Raw genomic sequence first — 20,630 nt, 5'->3', positions numbered from 1 at the left:
CTGAAGCTGGGGGTTATCTGGGGGGTGGAGGGGGGAAGGGTACTCTGACTACCAGCCCTCTGCCTGTCTGTCTGTGGCAAAAGGTTCTACAGCATCAGTTAGTGAAAGGTCTTGATAGAGAATGTCCCCAAGTTCACAAATTAGTCCTTTCCCAGCTGAAAGGAAATTTCACAGTACTTTGGGAGAGCCTTTGTGTACTTGAGGATATCTTTTGTGTGTTTGAAATGTCTCCTTGATTCCTTTGATTTTACACGGATTTAGAGCTAAACCTTTACCACATACACACTATACCACCCTGCAGCTTTGTCATCAAGTTTGCTCAGTGGCAGTGGAAAATGATATTTTTTTGTCATCATCTTTACTTTCAGTGTGAAAGATTTATATTAAATTAGAAACAGTGAACGGCTATAATTATAGGAAGAAAACCTTGGTTTAGAACATTCTTTTTATTAAGACAAAATTGCTTATATCAGTTATATTTAGCTTGCTAGAATAAAATTCTAAGGTATCAAACTGAAGCTTTTAGCATACTCTTAAGAACTAGAACCTGATGCTTGAGGATTTAGGGTTTATGAAGCTTTAGAGCTAGTGATAATAAAGGCTTGAGCAGGCTGGAATTCTTCAAATCAGAAAAAAAGGAATATGGCAGTTCATCTCTAAGCAACAATTAGGCCATCAGAAATGTTGCCCTTTGCAACATCATGTAGTGACCCGGAGGCATCAAGTTAAGTGAGATAAGTCAGGAAGGGAAATACAAGTACCATATGATCTCATATGTGGATTCCAAAACAAAAATCAAAAACAAATCTAAAAGAGAAAAACCAGTCTCATCGATACAGAAAATAGGTTGGTATTGTCACAGATGAAGGGTAGGCAAAATGGGTAAAAAGGAGGTCAAAAAGCGTTAAGTCACCAGTTATGTCATAGCAAGGTAACACAGCATGGTGGCTGCAATTAATAATACTGTATTACACATCTGAAAATCCATTTAAAATCAGAAATAACAAGCTATTTTAACTAGGCATCAGGTTAGCTTTTAATTTTAAATGTTGTTTTTGACTTTAAAATGAAGATTTTAAAAGATACTGTGAAGCCAGTTACAAGTATACTGCTTCACATAAATGTCTGTATGTTTACTAGTAGGGAAATTGTGTGGTACCATAAAAAGAATGGCAACTTTAGAGCCACGCAGACCTAAATTCAACTCCTTGCTCTGCTGTTCCCTAGCTGGGTATCATAGAGTAAATCACTTAACTTCTCTGAACCTCATTTTTCTCGTTGTCATGTATATGTGGGAATAACAGTAGTTTCAATATTAGATTAATATAAGTAGATGTGGCCTGCAAATAATAGGAATGGTGGTAGTCATTGCTGGGACTACAACAGGGAAGTGATTATAGAGAAAGGAGAAAGCAGCAGGAATGTTAACGTGGAAGATTAGGTGATCGAAGATCGGGATCCCTTCTGCCTGGCTTTATCTACCTGGCATAATGATACCTCTGTCTGTTTCCAGGCTCTTGTCAAATCTGTGTGGTCTCAGCATTCATGTCTTTATGTATCATTTTCATTGAATATACTTTCTAAGCAATTTGTTTTCTTCAATGTGGTATTTACATGCTCTCCCTATTAACATCAAAACTTTTGTCATGAGGTGCTTCTCTTGTTAACTTCCAGGGAGCTTTAAAAAAGGGCCTACGCCATCTTTTTGCCTCTTTAACTACGCCAAAAGATAAACCCAGACACTCTGGAGATACTCTAGAACAAGCTTTCTCTGAAGTATTTTGATAGTCTATCTCTTGATTTTCTCCTTTCTTAGGACTCCATTTCTAGCATCCCCAAAAGAACCCCCACAAACCAGCCCAATTCTCTGGGTCTATATAGTGGCTCTCCTCTTTTTATTGTCTCATGGAGCATGTGTTCAAATGAGAGTCCTCTTCTAATAGCTTTCCATAATGATACCCACACATCCACGGGAGCTCAGGCTTTTGTGAGCTTAAAAAAAGAGGGAGAACTTTCCAAAGAATGTGATTAATACTACATCTCTAAGCAAGCAATTAATATCCTATATCTGACACATAGGACTAAAAAATATTGATCTGTATGCCATGTTCCCCTTTTGTGAAAGACACAGTATTACTTCAACTGTTTTTGCTTTAGAGTAGAGAATTGTGTCACTATTCATACAAAAGACCTAGATGCTTCATGGGTCAGAACTGCAGCAATCCAGGAGATATTCTGTAGTTTTTCTTCTTCCCAGCTTTTCTAGGCTTTCTGTGTAATATTTCTACATTTCTTGTAAACTCCACAAACTCATCTAGGGCTTAGCACCTAGTCTCTGTTCCCTTAGTGTTCCTATTTTCTTCTGTACCCCATGTGTTTAATCTATCTGTTAAACTCAATGACAGAAAATTAGGGCTGTCTCTTTAAAAACTGAAGGCCATATCCATCAATTTATTCTTGATCAAGTGTATTTGGGACAGTGAAGGCCTGAAAACATAAGTAAAAACTAAAGGCACATGATGGAGCTGACTGCTGCCTCTCCTGCTGTTGCCAGGCAATTGGTGTAAGAGATGGTCTTCTCAGCATCCATGGAACTTCCCTTAGTGTAATATATAATCCAAGCCTTGCCTACCCATGTAAATGTTGTTTGGCATGTCATTCTGTCTTCATGAAGTGGTAGGGATGGAGAAGAAATTTCCCCCTACCCCTCTGAGTTCTTTCATCCTGGGTTGATCAAACAAATTAACATCAGACAGATTCATAGGGAAAAAAATGTAATTAGATACATTTGGAGAATCTGCATGTTTGCAAATTCTGGAATACATAGAGCAAACCAACCATTTTTATCATGAGCTAGTGAACAACTTAGAAGTGTAGGGCATCAATGAGAGAAGAAACAGACTCGTAAGACAAAAAAAACAAGATGCTCTGAAACAGGATGTTTGCCCTGCCATATACATAGGTTTTTTCTGTATAGGAGAAAGCTTATTTCTAGAGATAACCCTACATTTGGGTAATATATCCCTAATTTTCATTCTTCTAGATATTTAAGGGAGGGCTAATAGTTTTTCTTGGCACCCACAGAGCCTCTATCAACCTTAGCTCAAAATGACCCACATGTCTTTGAAGGCCTATTCTGGACATCTTGGGGAACATATCCTATCCTTCAATATCAAGACACTGTTTCTGTTAGGTATTTTTTCCTTCTCTTTAAATTTGAGTATGTTTTCTCAACCTTGTACTTTTAAAAACCATTAAATAATTACTGCCTCACATCTTCTCTTTTAAAAAAGCAAAGGACTTATAATGTCTATAAGCACATGTTTTATTTGAAGTAATTGATTTTATAATATAAATTGGTATATTTCATAGTTTGGTTCTTGAACCATATAAATGCCTGGATTTGAAACCAAAATGCCTGTCTCTCTGGATATGGGCCCAGGAATTTGCATTTTAGCAAGCTTTTTCACTTGGTAACATTTCACATTAAAATATATGAATCACTAAAATACCAGGAACTTCATGTATTTTTGAGTGGGAAGAGCTACTTCTTTAACTCTTTTTTTTCCTTAATCAAACATTTTTATTTTTTTTCTCAGGAATTTATCCTTTTCTTCGAACAAATTGTCCATTTCTAAACCTATGTTTTTTTAATTTTATCAGAAAGATTGCAAGCAAAGAAGGAAGAGGTACTATAATATATGTGACTTGGGTTAAAATCCTACTGAAATCAAAAAGCTATCCCTTGTTCTATAGAAGCAAAATTGAGAAGGGGTGATGATAATGGTATATGCAGGGACCATTTCCTGGCCAAATGATAAAAAAATCTGACATTACCATTGCCACTTGTCCCCCAAATTAGTCCCTCAAGCAGCCTAGGCCTGCAGTACTATCTTCCATCCTTGTTGAAAGTTGCAAGGGACTTAGAAAGCACTGCTCTGTCACACTAGTTTCTCTGCTCTGCTATCTCCTGCAGATTCACAACTTGGGACCCGCTGACAGTACAGTCCAGTTTATCTTCTATCAGCCTATCATTCACCGATGGCGGGAGACGGATTTCTTTCCTTGCTCAGCAACCTGTGGAGGAGGTAATGGTGTTCACTTAGCCTAGGTACTGTTGGCTTCTGCAATGGAAGACTTGGCTATTATGAGTCACTTCCGCATGGAAGAAATTCAGTGCTGCGATGTATCTGATCCTTCCTTCTGAATGGGGCCAAATTTTGAAGCTCTCCTGGAAGGCTAGGTATCTACCTCAGTTTACATGCACCATCAGACATTTTTTTTTGTAGAGTCCTATTAGGGAAAAAATGTCTGTGACTTCTTTCCCTGATGCTATAGAAAGCAAGGATGAAAAGGATGGAATTACCTCAAGACATAGCATGGTGTATTGAGGTAATTCCATCCATTTGAGAATAAGTTACACATGTGGTTGAAACTGAATTTATTTAATCTGAAATCCCAGCGATCCAAAAAGATAAATTCAATAAAAGGAATTAGTTTATTATCAGGAAGAAAAAAAGCACCACTTTGGTGTTTTAGGGTCAATTGCTTTTTGACTGTATTTCATCATCCATGCATTTAAAGGAATTCCACCTGACACTTTGTTCATTAAAACTTTTCTCACCAAATAATTTACTTTCTGCTCTATCATATCCGTATATAGATAGCACTTAGTATTACTAGAATAGGTTTCCTCCTCCCATTTTCTGCTCTTCATAATTTTAATAGTTATGTAATTGCCTTTGAATTATTTCATAAGAATTTATTTAGCCATATCCCTATAGAAATCATTTAGTTCATTTAGACTTTCTTATTATAATGTAATGAATAACTTAATACCTAAGTATTTTTCTCCTTTCAAATTATTTCCTTGAAATAAATTTTTAACAGTGAGTTTTAGAATTTTTCTGGCTGTTGGCATACATTACCAAAATTCTCTCCAGAAGGGTAATAAATAGTATTTGAATATTTTAGTATTGCCAACTGAGTCAGTATTTGTGGATTATCTTTTTTTTGGATTTTGTTAATTTAACAGATATAAAATTGGATGTATATTTCTTTAAGAACTAGGGCATAAAATAAATTCTATCTCCAGCTTCATGGAAACCTGTTAGTTGGATGACTTAAGAGTAGCTGATCCACATAGGCATAAACTAATTATTTTGACTATAATGGTACCTCAAAATAAAGACAAGTGATTATCCATTATATTTTGTAAAACATAAGAATGTGTTATACAAATCTTTAGTTGTGTCATCTGTCAACATAATGAGAACAAATCATCAAAAATGAGATTTTATAGAGCAACATTGGATTTTAGCTTGAAATCAGTCAAAAATCTCATCAAGTCCTTTACTTAATGTTAAATAACTACTAATACATTTTAAACATTTCAGTAAAATAGTGTTTCCAGTTGTTGTATGTATCCTGAATAGAAAATTACTTAAAAAATAAACTTCCAATCACTTTGATTTTTTTGTGTGAACATTTTTTGATATACATACTCATAACTAGCACAGGAACCAGTTTCAAAGAAAGAAATCCAAGGAAATATTTTTTCTTCCTTTTTAAATGAAAACCATTCTTTGTGAGAAGTAGCCAATCAATAATATACCCACTATGTGAGTTTTGCATACCTGCTTCTGGAGTGTAATTTCAGTAATCTTGACAATGGTCTGCTTTATTCTAAGGCAATTAATGTTACATTCATATATATCCAACCCCTTTGGGTTTTCCTTGCATCTAAATGAAGAAGTAAACCATCAGTAGTTTTCAAATGTTTTGAGTTATCAAATATCAAGTATTCAAAGGAAATCTTACTAGAGTGCCAGATAAATGGAATGCTGCTCTGTAGAGATGTGAGTGATCTGGGAACCAGACTTCATGCATCACAGTTTGAAAATGACTGAAGAAATAAGTCTAAGTTCCTTTCACATTTTTGGTTCCAGAGTCAACTGGTTGACCATTAGGGTAAGTGTAAAGAATCACTACTCCCAATAACTTTTGAAATGTTAGGGGGGCTAGGGAGGACCCTACACTTGTATAATGGGAACAACTATATAAACCAATATTAACTCAAAAACTGTTTTTTAAAAAGAATTTAGAAAACACAATTATCTGACTAATTCAGTCACTTACTTCATTTTTGTTCCAAACTTCCACACATTCTAAAATAGCATCAAAGCAATCTCTTAAGGTGATAAATTATAGTTTTTATAAATAATTCTCAGATTTATAATTTGGTTATTGATTGCGCCACATTTTACTGCATTATAAACAATTATAAATTGTTATATGGAAAGTTTTTAAATGATTAGTTCATCATAAAATTATCTGTTTTAGAGTATAATGCAATTGAAAAATGAAAGTATATTTACTTAAATAAAATAGTATTTTACTCTTTGATTTTTCTAATAAGACAAGAAATTAAATGGAACACATGTTCTTACCCAGTACTTTCCATGCTTTTCATCTTTATAGTAAAATTGTTAAAAGATCTTTTTCTGGTCTTTAATGAACAATTAATTTTTGTGGGTGGTCTGAGAAAATAGCCTATAGCCAGGAAATCTGGTTTGTAAACCTCCTTCTATTTCCTAAAATCTTTTGCAAGATTTTGACTTTCTAACCTATGTTTAACAATAATAATATTCAACCACCTGCCTGGGACGATATATTTTGGAGATTGGGTAGGGTTAAAAAGATACCAAAAGCCTATTTTTAGGAAATTCTCTATGCATATTTACTTTTTACCACAAGAATGTAAGTCCTCATCACTGCTACCCCTAAAATTCTACAGGACAAGAAACAGGTAGGAACAATAAAACATAGTGTGAGTGGCATTAACTCAACAGCACTATTTTTTTTTTTAAGAGAATTCTCTAAGCAATAGAATTTTGTGCATGGGAACTTCAGAAATATTAGCTAGAGACTTAAGAGAACTGAGAAAAGATTTTGGGTGAAGCAAAAATTAAACAGTAGGACTTTTTTTTTTTTTCCTATGTGGAAACTCAGCCTAATACATTCAGGTTGGATTTAAGCAAAAATAATGTTCCCAGGCAGCTGACAAGATCTGATCCAGTGTGTATGTCATTGTCCCCTACTGGCAAAGGGGAGATGTGTTAGGGCTTATTATTTTGGGTGTTGACTGACCCTGCTACCCCAGGTACAAGGGAAGCAAATTGGTGTCTTTGCATGAGACGGTTGATTAATAAATATGTTGATCTTTTTTGGAAACAGAATCCTCATTTAGATTTTTAGATATGATAAAATAAATAAGGATAGTTCTTACCACAAAGTGTTCTAATCTAGCTATGCCTTTCCATAGTGCAAACCCTATGGTAATAATTTATTAAAAATTTTAGTGGATTACTAGCAAAAAGCACAGTATTTAAGGCCTGCAAACACGAGTGAGCCTTCCATTTATCTGTCTTTTGTCCTGGAAATGACTGGAGCACTGGGGAAGGATTTGCATTAATGTGAAGTAGTAAAAAGGCAGAAAGAAATATATTGGATTGACATGTGCATATGAACTTGCCTGGATGGTTTGGCATTGCAGGTTACCAGCTGACATCGGCAGAGTGTTATGATCTCCGGAGCAACCGTGTGGTTGCTGATCAGTACTGTCACTATTACCCAGAGAACATCAAACCCAAACCCAAGCTTCAGGAGTGCAACCTGGATCCTTGTCCCGCCAGGTCAGTCCAATTTACTAGTTTGTTTATGATAAACATAAATCAGGTTCTAAATAAGCTTCTTAAATTTTTTAAATTAAAAATAAATGTTGCTGTCCAGTGCCCATCCCTAACTACCTGTTATTAGTACCCATGCCCTTTGTTCTTGTTGCATTATCAATGCTATTTGGGGGGTCAACAGACTTTCCATTTGTAAAATTACAAATGAAGCACTCTTTAGAGTCATTTTCTCTTCTGATTTCCTTTCATTCTGATTACTTATTTATCTCCAGAACAAGGCCCAGGTCAATGGACCTTAACAAATGGGATGGCACAATATTCTCAGGATTCTTTCCATCTTAACTCTGTCACCTGGTCAGTGACATAATCAGAACAGATCATAATCCAGGGTCACAGTTGGCCCATTTGAGACTCGAGTGGTCCTCACTGAGTAACCAGAATCAAAACCAGTCCTAGAACAGCTTCTGCAGTTGAATAAGTTCAGTTTTTGCTAGAGAAAGAACTTACTTCTATTCAATTTTTAAAGCTATTTTAATTAAAGGTATTAAAGAGACACTTGACATTTTCTCCTATCTTTGCTTTTGAAAGCCAGTTAGTCCTCAAATTATTTGCAAGATCAAGAATTAGATTAACAATGGAAATATCTCAGGTGACAAGGAGTCATAAAAGTACAGGTCAACAATATTTTCATTAGCGTAACCTTTACCTTTTTATTACACTTCCTTGTAATTCTCCTTATTAATTAGCTTGCCCATTCTAAATACATAAGAAAGAATAGAGGAAAACCTACCCCCACAAACCTAATTAGGAAGACCAAAAGATAGACTCCTTTCTCAAGATCCTTGGAGTTCTGAGAAACACTTCAATTTAATTTTTTAAATTATAATTTAATTATGCATGTGATACTCATATATGCATAAAACAAAGTGTTGAATAAAACTATCTGAGCAATATGGATGAAAAGCATTCTACCTTTGAATTATAGGCAATGCAATTCTGGTTTTTATTTTTTGCTGTCAGTTTTTTTAAAGTTCATTTTCTTATAGTCTTTCTGCCTTCCATTCATGAATTCTAAATTCTACATGTAATGTGAAATTGCAATAGTTAATTAGCTTATAGGAACCATATTTCCTAGCTCATAAAAGTGAACTCAGAATAACAGGTTTTCATTAAAGGAAAAGAAAGAATAGATATTTTGTAATTATAAAACTTAGGTGAAGTTTAGCTTAGCTTCATATTACACCAGAAATTTACGTCTGAAAAATTGGATATAGTATAAAAGCTAAATGAGGTGTTAAAATTTTGCTTGGACTTTTTTATTTTGGAAATATTAAGAATATGAAGTCTGTTTAGCCAAGATAATTATAACTCATGCAATTCAATCTCATTTTAAAATTATATTGCTTATTATACATTTTACTCCTATCTCTACCACAAAGACCAGTGAGTGAAAAAGCAAGTCTGCTTAGCTTTGGGATAATGTGAAAGTTTTATACGCACGTCTATGAAAACGTGTGTATTTCCAGGAGAAATGAGGGATTTGATTACTATAATTGCATAAAGCTTTTCCCCACTCAGAAAAAGCTTCAATGAGGAAATGATCATGGAAGACAATTGTGAAAAACATTTTGTTAACAATTTTAAGAAAATGCTTATAGTCAGAAAAAATGACTAACTCATTTTTTCTGGCATTTGATTTTTACCTTTCTTTTCAGTTTGAGTAATATTTTTGGCCTATTATTATCCAAAAGCAAAAGGCCATTCTATATTCAAAGGACTTCCCTCTGCAATGTATGTTTTTTCTGTGTCCTGTGTTATTTCAAAGCATCTAATAGAGTACATGTATAAATGTTAGGACAGGTGGCTATTTAAAAAGAGAAAAGTGAGAGAAGGAGAAATTTAAAATAAGCTAGAGGCAAATGTCAGGAAGCTTTTTAAAAAAATTTTTATTACAGAGGTAATTAGAGAAAGCTGTAAAAATTAAGACTTAACCAGTAGGAGAGATTTAAAAGGAAACTGCTTTAGGAAATGTAGATATGCTACTCTGAGGTTATGATTCTCAGGCATTGCTGTGAAATTCATTCAACTCATTTGCATACCTGGGATGAAAGCAACATTTCTGAACTTTATGGAAAAAATAAGAGGCAATGGTCTAAGAAAAGAAGATCAAGAGACTCCATCCTCTCATGAGATAGAGCAGAATCAAGTCTTCAAGGAAGTTTTTCATAACTATAAATTTAATTGTCTAAAATCAAGAGTGACACAGTGACAGTAAATCAGTGCCTTTGTGTCCAAAATTAGAAATCCCACAAAGCATAAACATTGATGTTTTTAGTACAAAGCTACATATTTTTTAATTTAAAAAAAAAAATATTCTAGCCATGGAGGGATCTGTTCAATTTTATTAGACTAGGATTCTTGGCCTAGTCGTATTATTTGAAAACAAAATTCCATTCTCATAGCTAAGTATATTAACTGTCAAGACTGGGAAGGACCATGGACAGCAAAAAGGGCATTAAATAATTAAGTCTGCAGCCCTAGGTTTATTACTTTAGTCTTCTGGGCCTCACTTTTCTCACCCACAAGATGGGAGTGAGTAGGTTCTTCTTTGCCTTGAATTAGTGGTTTTCAATCAGTTGTTGACTAAATGCCATTTTACATATATATGTATATATATAATAGTATTTTTACACAATAACTCAAAAGTATATTTGTACATGTTTAATTTTAATTCATTCAAGTTAAGTTGGAGAAATTGTGTAACAAATCCTAAAAATTTTTACTACCAAAGTGAAAACTTTTGTGGTCATAATTCAGTTCTCCCATATGTCTATTTAATTGAAAAAATTGAGTATCCTAAGATAGCAAGTTGATCTATAGAAACAGTTACCATTATCAACTACATCTCTCTGATAATAAAAATTTTCTCATTACTATACATCTAAAGTCAAAACAAACCTGAAATAGATTGATATGCAGCCATTAGCCATCATCCTTGAGATCTAATTTTTCTGTTTAGCAAAAGAGTCTCATTGTTCTCATTATTTTGTTATATAAAAAGGAAATATATATTAGAACTAATGCATGATGAATGACATCACTCATTTCACTGACCAACAACATCTACTGACTTCCATGCTTGTGGATTGGCTCATCTAGTGATTCTTGGGGCTAAAGAGAGTGTTGACATCTAGCCTATACTTTTCAAAATAATTCTTATATTTTTATAATTTTTTATTCTAAAGGTTAACTAATGTTGATGAGTTATAAGGCTACAGTGAAAACAATAAAACTCACTGATAATCTCCTTTGTCCACAAGAAACCACTGTTAATGCTTTTGCTTTACTTCTTTCCAGTCTGTAGTTCATAACATAACTCATACTATGTATGTACAGTAGACACTTGAAAGTTAATGATTTAGTATTCTTGGTTTCCACTCTTCTAAAGCAAACCTGAATACCCATGACATGCAAAACATGACATTTGGCTGAGACTAGAATTTGAGTATCTTGCTCTACAAGACCAACAATTGAGCCCAGCTTACTGCCCAGCATTTCTGTCCCTAGAGGGCTGTGTTGCTCTCTGCTGGTGTCATTCATGCAGCCATTTTTATGAAGTGATAAAATACTGTTTCCTAGCCTAAAGGGCCTCAGAGAGGAGGCCAAAATGTAATGCCTATGGAACTAAGGGATGGAAGGGAAGAGAAGTAAGGTTAAAATTGTAAAAATTTTTAAGTAAATGTTTTTCATTGGTGACTCACAGCTGTGACATCACTGGCTCCATTATATGGTTGCTGCCTAGTAGAGTGTGTTGTGATTACAGTCCCAACATGACACTCCCAGAAGTCCAGAGGCATGTCATTTCATTTTCTCATGACCTGCTCCATGTTTCACTTATTTTCTGCTTCATCCATTGAACACTCTGGTGTGAACCTTTTCCAATGTAGATAAGACACTTAGGATCTATACAAACGTGCAGTCCTCTCTTGTCTCTGTCATGCTGTAGTTATAGCTTCTGTCTTCCACCAGGAAGAACTATTTTTTAATGCAGCACCTTTGTGCAATTGTCTGTGTCATCTTTGTCTCTCAAGACCAGAAAGTCTCAAAATGTATGTCTGTGGTTCAACACCAACTGAACCACAAAAGGCTTAGTTTTAGTTCAGCTAATAAGCACCTTATGTTTTCAGAGTACTTTTAAACGCAAAATATGCGACATTTGGCCTTGCATATCAGTCTGTAAGACTGGTAAGGCTGTTAAGGCTGTCTGGGGAAAATTGTGCAAGACATTGTTTGTGAGAAGATCAGAGAACCACCTTTTCAGATTTTTTTTGGCACAGAACTCTAGTTTTCCCTCCAAGGCAGTAATGAAAGGGGCTTAAATTGGCAAGAGTTGGACAAGTGTAAAAAGTTCTCACTCATCACACTATCATGGTCACAGTCATTAGCAAACAAGTCTGTTTCTAGCTGAAACTGCATCCAGATTCCCCCTTCCCTCAAGGAATTCAGAGCAATGAGCAATGGTCCTAAGCAGATGCCCAAACTTGTATGCCCCAACTAGCAGCTCTTGGTGAGTCCAAGGGACTTTGTCCAGTACCATTTAATTTGACAGCAAATTGCTTAAGTCATCCCTGGCCATGCACCAAATTAGGAGGAAAAATCTACGAATTGAATCCTAATGCAACGTAAACAAATAATCTGCATTGTGAAAGGCAGAGTGTGCAGTGGGCATACCAGCTTCATGACCATTTAGTCCAGTGATGGTACAGCCTGGTGGGTAGGAGGAAAGATCACTCGTGAAACAACCTGGCTTGGGATCCCAACTCTACCTATTTACTGATTGAATAGCCCTATTCTCACTAAGCCTAGTTTTTTCATCCTATGAAGGATACTAACAATATCTGACCTCAGAGAGTTGTCATGAGGAATGAATGAATGGTGCTCTAGCTTTAAAGAACTTAACAGAGTGCCTGATACCCGATAAGCACTCGATAAATGTTAGTTGCTACAGCTCTCGTGACTCAGGTTATAGTTATGGTGACTTTAACATTATCTCAGAGAAACTCCTCAACCCTGCAGAAATCAGCTTTCTAATCCATGGAAGGAAAAGTTAGGACTCTAGAATTCTGTTTTAGTATAGAAACTTCTCTGTTGTTTCAACAGCAGGAAACACAAATTCCTAGGAAATATATTCATGAAAGTATACCACACTTATCAGATTTTTTTTAAAATATAATGACATGAGAAGTTAATATAATTAGTAACCTCTGAAATCCCAATCCCCAATTGCCTTAGTAACCCCCCACTTAAATAGCTGTGAGACATTGCCATTTAATTTACATGGGATTTATGCCAAAAAAAGAAGAGCTCACTGTAAGAACTAGAAAATGGTTGCCTTTTTAGCAATTGAAGTATAATGTTTTCCTTAATTACAAGGTCTTTTTGTTTTTTTCAATGGGTAAATGATTTAGAAAAGTAACAACTTCCTTGCTCTTTAAATGATCAACCTCATTTAAATATACTGCTTTGTACAGTTAATGAGTAAGAAAGATCACCATAAAATCCACTTTCATGCATTATTTGTAATGAGATAAATACATCAGAGTTCTGGTGCTTGTTAGAATGCATAGTCATAGCCACCCCAACTTTATAGACACCCCACACCACAAGACAATCAGTTAAAGAGGCCTTTCACTTCTAACAAGGCAGCTTATCACAAATAATAACAATCATGTATTATATTACACTTAAACTTTTTTAAAGTATAATTATTTATGAAATTCTTTTACTTGTGAGTTAATAGACCAGGTATCAGCACTGTCATTTTAAACCTCAACCTATCAGTTTACCTGCTAAGTGACTTCTTAACTTCATGAGGTTAGAGTGATCCTATGTAGACAATGAGTAGAATATTCCAGTCAGAGAACAGTCATAAGAACTAAACGAAATAATGACTGTTCTGTACTCAGCAAGTGGCCAAGCACTCACCAAAAGTCAGCTCTCATTATTAAATTCAGAGCCAAATGTGTGAAATGACTTGTCCAACATTCTATCTGTCTGAAGTTTATAATGCTTTTATATCCATTATCACAGGTCAGTTTTACAAACTCTAAAATCTCATGGAATAGTTTATCAAATATATGTACAGCTTAAAAAAAAAATTGAACGCAAAGAAATTAAGTGACCTGCACCAAGTTAAGGTAGACCCAGGAAAGTTAGATCTTGGGCTCTAAGTGCTTTGAGCGCTAGAGTTTCTCCTTTACTACCCAGCTTGTTTTCATCCATTTGAATTATATTTCCAATATTTCTGTCTTATATCTTCTTAGACTCCCTGTGTAGCATTCATGTCACCAGATCCCACAAGTACCCTCAATCTATAATATACCTTCAGTTACCCATGAGATTTGGTATAAACCTCACATAGCTAGCCATGGCCTGCACAGAACTCCAGCCTTCTCAGTGCAGAGTTTGGCACCCTGGGTCTTTGAATTAACCACATACCCAGACTAAGCAAGCCTCTTTCATATAAGTATAAATACTGATGTTTACTTAGACCAAACAATGAACAAATCACTTAGGACTGTACAGGAAAAGATGGACAAAGCCTAAGGAAATATTAGTCCCACTTATTTAAAAGCAGTTCAGAAATTGCACTCATTAAATCAAGAATGTTTAACCACAGAAATGTAGACGTGAGGAAATGTTAATATTTGAGGTTAAATGATCCAAAAATCCAATAGCTGATTTTATAGCAGAAAATGAATATGTGCCATAAAATGTTTTTAAATCCTGGATGATGAAGCAGAGGCTTTTTTTTGGCCTGGTTCCAAAAGATAAAGGAATGTGTTGCCTAGTAGGTACGAGGGTTTAAAAAACTTATGACTTATTTACAGAACATGTTCTCATTTTCTGCATCCCAACATCCCTCTTTGAACAATAGGGTAACCTTATGTGTTTCATGAAGTCACCAAATGTTAGAGCAGGACATATTTTGAGATGATCCCTAGTTTGGTGGTTTTCAACCTGTGGTCCACCAAGCTCCAAGTCCTGCCCTCAGCAGCCCTGGGAAGGGGACACAGAGGCTAGAACTAGGTGAGTGGGTTTCTAGATACCCATTCTTACTGCATCTTAAAACTTCTGATCTCAATCAGTACATACATGGATATTTGCTTATGTCTAAAGTAATGCACTTACGGTCACACAGAAAGAAAGGATCAGAGAGTAGACCTTCCATCTCCCAATGCCTCAGGGGATGCTTTTCCTTATCATGCCGTGCTCCATTGTGCTCTGCCACTCATGAGGGAGCAAGTGCTCTTCCACATTTTAAGTCTCTCTCCTGCCCCATTCTAAAGTGTTGCTTAGGAAGAGAATGGCTTCTGTTACCCTGGAGTAGTCTACGGAAGATGAATTGCCATTTTCTGTGCCAGAACTCTACCACCCACAATTTCATTCATTTTTTTTTTATTAAGTACCTATATGTGCCAACTTCTGTGCTTAGTACCATGACAAAGGCAAAGAGTCAACAAAGGCCTGATCCAACTGCCTGGAGGGAGTTGGTTGGACAGTTACAAAGCAGTGAAATACCTGAAAAGCTCATGAGACAGAAGAGATTTTTAAAAAGCTGTCATGGCTCTCTCTGGAGATACCCAGTAGAAGAAATAGATGCAGAGTCTAAGACAAGCAGGCTGGAAGCACAGTTGCCATGAAACTGTCCTTTCCCTGCCTCACATCATCTGGTCAGCTCCGCCTGCCAGCCCTGACTTCCTAACTGCTGAACTACCCTCCAAAACAGTCTGCCCTGTCACAAAGGTGGCAGACTAGTGAAAGGCAAGGAGTGGGGCTACAGACATCACAGTGATGAGAGGCAGTGTGGAAGTTTCTTTCGCCTTACTTTTGTTTGTTTGCTTTCAATCTGAACGGTTGTTTTATGGCTTGTGTCTACACACCAACCTTATAATTTCATTTGATGACTATTTACTAATTGCCTCTGTGCAGGTTACTGTGCTAAGAGACACAGTAAAGAACCAATATGGATGCTGTCCCATAGTGTAAAACTAAAAGGAACTTACAGCCAAAAGTAGCTACACAGTTAACAGTGATAAGAGGAGTTAGTGCTGTGTGTGTTGGGAAGAAGAAAGGAGAATTTCTGAATAGATGTTAAGAGAGAAAATAAGGACAGGCTTTAGAGGAGGTCACCCTTGACTAAGAAATGGCTTTGAGCATTGTAATTATGAGGCCACTTAAGGTTTCTGAGTTAGAAAGTGAAATATCCGTTGCTATGACAGCATTGGACAGGCTGGATTGGAGGAGGCAATGCTTGCCGACAGAAAGATCTGTTGGGAGACTACTATAAACTCAGGAGGAGCTGTGCTTGGCAGACATCACAAGTGTGTGCTTGTAGTACACACAAGACAGAGAAGTAGAGACATATCTTGGTCCCTAGCTGTATGGGATATATATGTATATATGATATATATATATATATATATATATATATATAGAGAGAGAGAGAGAGAGAGAGAGAGAGAGAGAGAGAGAGAGCACTGAGAAGAGGTGCTTAGCAGTCAGGGATCACAAGTGAAGAAGCAGTTTGCAGGGGAAGGTAAAGTATTACCTGATCTTGAACTTCATCCAGAGCACATCGAGCTGTCAGGAAGTCAGAAATGAAGCTGCGCAGCTCAGAAGAACAGGAATAGGGCCTCCCTGGTGGCGCAGCTGTTGAGCGCTAGGTTGCGAAGCTGCCCACAGCCTCTGCAGCGCCGGTTCGATCCCCGGCTGCTCCCGGGCCACCGGAGGAGGGTCCCACGTGGCACGCAGACCTCTCCTGCCACCCGCTGACCTCTCTTGCCACCCGCTGCTCCCCTCAGCAGTGTACTTCGGTCCTTCTGCCTGCTCTGCTCCCTGCTCTGGCTCTGGTGAATTCTCTCACCCTCCCGCGCTTCTGACTGTACCCAGTGCTTGTATAAATAAATAAATAAAATAAATCTTTAAAAAAAGAAAAAAAAAAGAACAGGAATAATTGAAGTCATGAAATCATCCCTTTGGTTCATTTTATTATAAAAAGAACCCAGAACTCTGCAATTTAGGTACCTACCCATGGAGTTAGTAATACCAGGATTTTTCTTGGAGAGAGAGATGTATCACACCATGTAAATCCCACCAGTGAGTAGTTTGAACCTTATTATGGCTTGATTTTTAAAGTCAGAGACACTATTGTAATGTTGCCTCTATAAAGATTTCAGGACAGAGTGTCAATTTTTATTTTTAATGGCACATGAAATTTAAGATGATGGCCATGTTTTATCATTTGTATTATATTTCCAATTATTTCTGCCTTATACCTTCTTAAGCTTCAATTTCATCTTAAAGACTCTAGTTGCTATGTTTGTAAAAAGAAGTACATTATAGAAAACTTGGAAAACAAAAACATTTAAAAAAAGAAAAATAGCACTCATAATCAAACAGCAAGAACTAGGAACTGTTCTTTGGTCTTTATGTAATATACTTGTATATGCACATACACATATAAAAAGACTTTATGAAAATAATTGTATAAATGATGCACGAACATCTGTATTTTCTTAGTATTTTGTATCCATTGTACATTTCACTTTGTATTTGATTTTTTTCAATTGGCATTTTCTCTGATTCTAATTTGAGCATTTCACATGTCACAAAACTGTTTTGAAGAGCTTCATGATTTGGTACTGATTTATATTTCATTGCATGAGGCTGTCATAACATTGAAGAATTCTCTTGTCATTGGACAGTTCAGCAAGGTGTGTGCTTACAAAGGATCAGGTGTGATAATCTATTTTCTACTTATACCATAGAAGCCCAGAATAACCACGTCCTCATCCGCACTCTCTCCTCAGGCCCCTGAGGATGGGGATTTTAGATGGGGCAGGTGATTGCACAGTAAAAGTATATGAGAGATGAGATTAGCTAAGGCAACAGAGACTAAACAGTCTTACCCCAAACCAACTTTCTTATATCTTCATTTGTGATCAATTTTTTAAAAAAATCATTTTTGCCTCCTTACATTTTCAGATGCCTGTCCAAATGTATGCACGACTCTGCACATGCACCTACCCATGAAACCTAAATATGGAAAGAACTTTTTAAAGTCCCCAAATGTTATGCTTTTTCCTCTTTCCTCAGCATATACTCTCTGCCTTGGAACAAAAGCTGTCTTAATGGGAAGCGATAGGAAGTTAAGTTGAGGCAGGAGCGTGTGCCTTTCTGTGACAGTGTGGTGAAAGACCAGGGCCATGGCATGAACCCCAGGAGAGAGCAGAGGCCAGGCACACGAATATGCATTAACAGGACTGGACAGAGCACCATTGTTTTGATCTTTCTGTTTTCACAGGTGCCATAGAGTCATTTTATGAGTCTTCACCATGACCCATGCCATAGAAAGACAAATATAGCTATAGCTTTGCTGAATCCAGGTTTAAAGCCCCTTGTTCAAAAAAAAAAAAAAAATTTCTAAATCAGGCCAAAGCAAAGCCCAACATCTTGAATTCTATACACTCCCCCTTTTAACCTTGTTCTTCTCTTCTAGTCTGTCTCCTTTAACATCATTGCCTCCATTTTAAATATCATCAGCTGATAAATCAACTGGCAGAGATCTGCAACAGTTCATTCTAATATTAAAAAAGACAAATCACAGCTATAAATTTTTTCAGGAGAGAAGGCAATGATATGCATTTTTGCATTTAGAAGTGATATAGCCATGTGTAAAGATAGTGAGGGTAGGAAAAATATTGTGTATCATATTGTATATTCTACTTTCTATTCAATTTTTTCAATTGACATTTTTCATCATTCCAATTTGAGCATTTTCCATGTCACAAATGTGGCAAAGTCGATTTTATTTATTCCTTTAGTAACTACTGTTAGTGTATACTACAATATATGTAGAAATTATCAGGAGAATCTTGTAATGTTGGCACTCTTTAAATATATTTCTTTTAGAAAGAAACTGTCCTTAATTAATAGACAAGTACTGGAAAGAAATCAAATCATTCTAATAAGAGGCAGGATTAATCTTTCACCTCCAATTTCTTGTCTGTCAGAAGAAGATAGACAAATAGCAAATTTCTCAAACTCGATAAAAACAGGGAGAAAATTTGAAAGTTAATATTTATTGTCTGTTTCACTGTTTTACTGGAGCTGTAGGCTCCAAAGGCAGCATGCATTGGGGTGAGCATTGTTACTTGAGGATGATACACACCCATACACAATGAAAATTTGGTCATACAAATGAAGACAACAAAAACTTGGTCAAACAAATAAACACAGAAAATATAGCCATGTAAGATAAATTAGCACTGCAGTGGTTTTCCACTGGGACTAGGAGTCTTTTTTTTTTCATCCCTTTGTTTCCATTTTCTTTCCAACAGATGTAATTCCTTGCAGACATTCCCTTGCCTTTCAGTAAGTTCTTCAGGAACTGCCCTCCTTATCATTCATTCTTTCCTCATTTCTCATGATCTCTAGTCCGAGCTGGTTTGTTGTTTGTTTTTTTTTTTTATCATTCTGGCCCATAGTATGCCCAGCTTACTCTTTCTACTCGAAAGCATATGTGTGCTAGCCATGTAAATAGAACACATCATATCATCCCATGTCAGAGGATGGGATAAAATGTAAAGTATTGATTTGCTTAAATATAAATATCTACATTTATATTGAATATGAATATATAGAGACCCATCCAGTCATCCCAAGGATACACATAGAATAGCTGAATTCATTCACTATTCAAAAGGGATCCAAAATAAGTATTCTCTGCTCATGCCTAGCATAGTCTGCCCCAGCTGCCATCTATTGAGCTCGCGCTCTATCCCCTTTCTAGATGAAGGCTCTGTTGCACTAGCCCTTTTATTCAAGACCCAGGAGTTATAAATCTTCCACAAGCTGGGGGTCTCAATGAGAAGAAAGTTTTACCAGTTGGAGGCTATAATTGAAATTAGTGAGGCTAGTTAGTGCAATTTACTGGAGTCCTTAAAGTCTCTGGGGACTTCCACACTGCCTACCATGTCATTCCTTGTGGATCCATTAGCCACACAGTCTATAATGTCATTTCATATGGCTCCTTTAGTCTCGTTATAATTCTCACAAGTTTCCTAGGACACCAGATATAGTAACAGCCCTGACAGTCACCACCACCATAGTAGTAGTTAACACTGTATTACATTTTAGAGACTACACAAAAAAATCTTTTATATTTATTATATCACTTCAACTGCCCAGAACCTGCTTTTGTTGACAGTTGGCTATGATGTTCAGTAGTTCACCTTCCTTTTATAAAATAACCAGATGGTTGCTTTCCAGATATTACTAAAACCCTTAGGTTGCCAAGAGAAGAAACCTATTTGCTAGTGCACATTACATAGTATTGACAATCTTCAGGTACATACTCCTGTGCTTAGCGAGCTCCCTCTTTCATCAGAAATAAGATAGTGATCATAATTGCTTGGTGAGCATCTGGAAGTAACGTTAATAATGATGATAATAATGACCTCATAGGATGTATAATTTGTGGGATTAAAGAACATTTACAAGCTTATTGTGTCATAGTTAATGATGAGGTGTCAAGTTTTCTTGCCACCACCCTTTCCAGTGATATTTCCTGCTTGGATCAGAGAACTAATTCTAGTAAACGGTGCCCTGTCAAAGAACTTACTCCATCTTAAAGCATAAAGTTATAGTATAAAAATATTGAACTGTTTTAGCATTGGTTTTCAGAGACAATTTATTAATGTTATTGTGCATTTGTCTAAAAAATTGTATAATGTAATCATTTAGTGTTTATTTTATTGTGTGTACCTTCTACTCAGAGGGTTGGCATTATTGTTCCTAACAGTGACGGATACAAGCAGATCATGCCTTATGACCTCTACCATCCCCTTCCTCGGTACGTAAATCAATCATCCTGAT

The 20,630-nt window shown here is 36.1% G+C and overlaps 1 protein-coding gene across 2 annotated transcripts in view; it reads left to right on the top strand.

Moving 5' to 3' along the window:
* Positions 1–20,630, top strand: part of ADAMTSL1 (ADAMTS like 1) — a gene marked incomplete at both ends in the record, with an annotated part of 350,834 nt that overhangs the window by 142,341 nt on the left and 187,863 nt on the right. Inside the window, 3 exons of one of the 2 annotated variants that reach the window (XM_084239274.1) lie at positions 3,977–4,088; positions 7,556–7,694; positions 20,557–20,607. In XM_084239274.1, coding sequence (XP_084095400.1) covers positions 3,977–4,088; positions 7,556–7,694; positions 20,557–20,607 — 302 coding nt within the window. The remainder of the gene's footprint in view (positions 1–3,976; positions 4,089–7,555; positions 7,695–20,556; positions 20,608–20,630) is intronic. The other variant, XM_084239275.1, reaches the window with a different exon arrangement.

The sequence above is a fragment of the Talpa europaea genome (assembly GCF_964194135.1).
Source record: "Talpa europaea genome assembly, chromosome: 7".
NCBI classification, from domain to species: Eukaryota; Metazoa; Chordata; class Mammalia; order Eulipotyphla; family Talpidae; genus Talpa; species Talpa europaea.
Note: the sequence above shows the minus strand (reverse complement) of the source record. Positions and strands in the feature narration are given on the sequence as shown.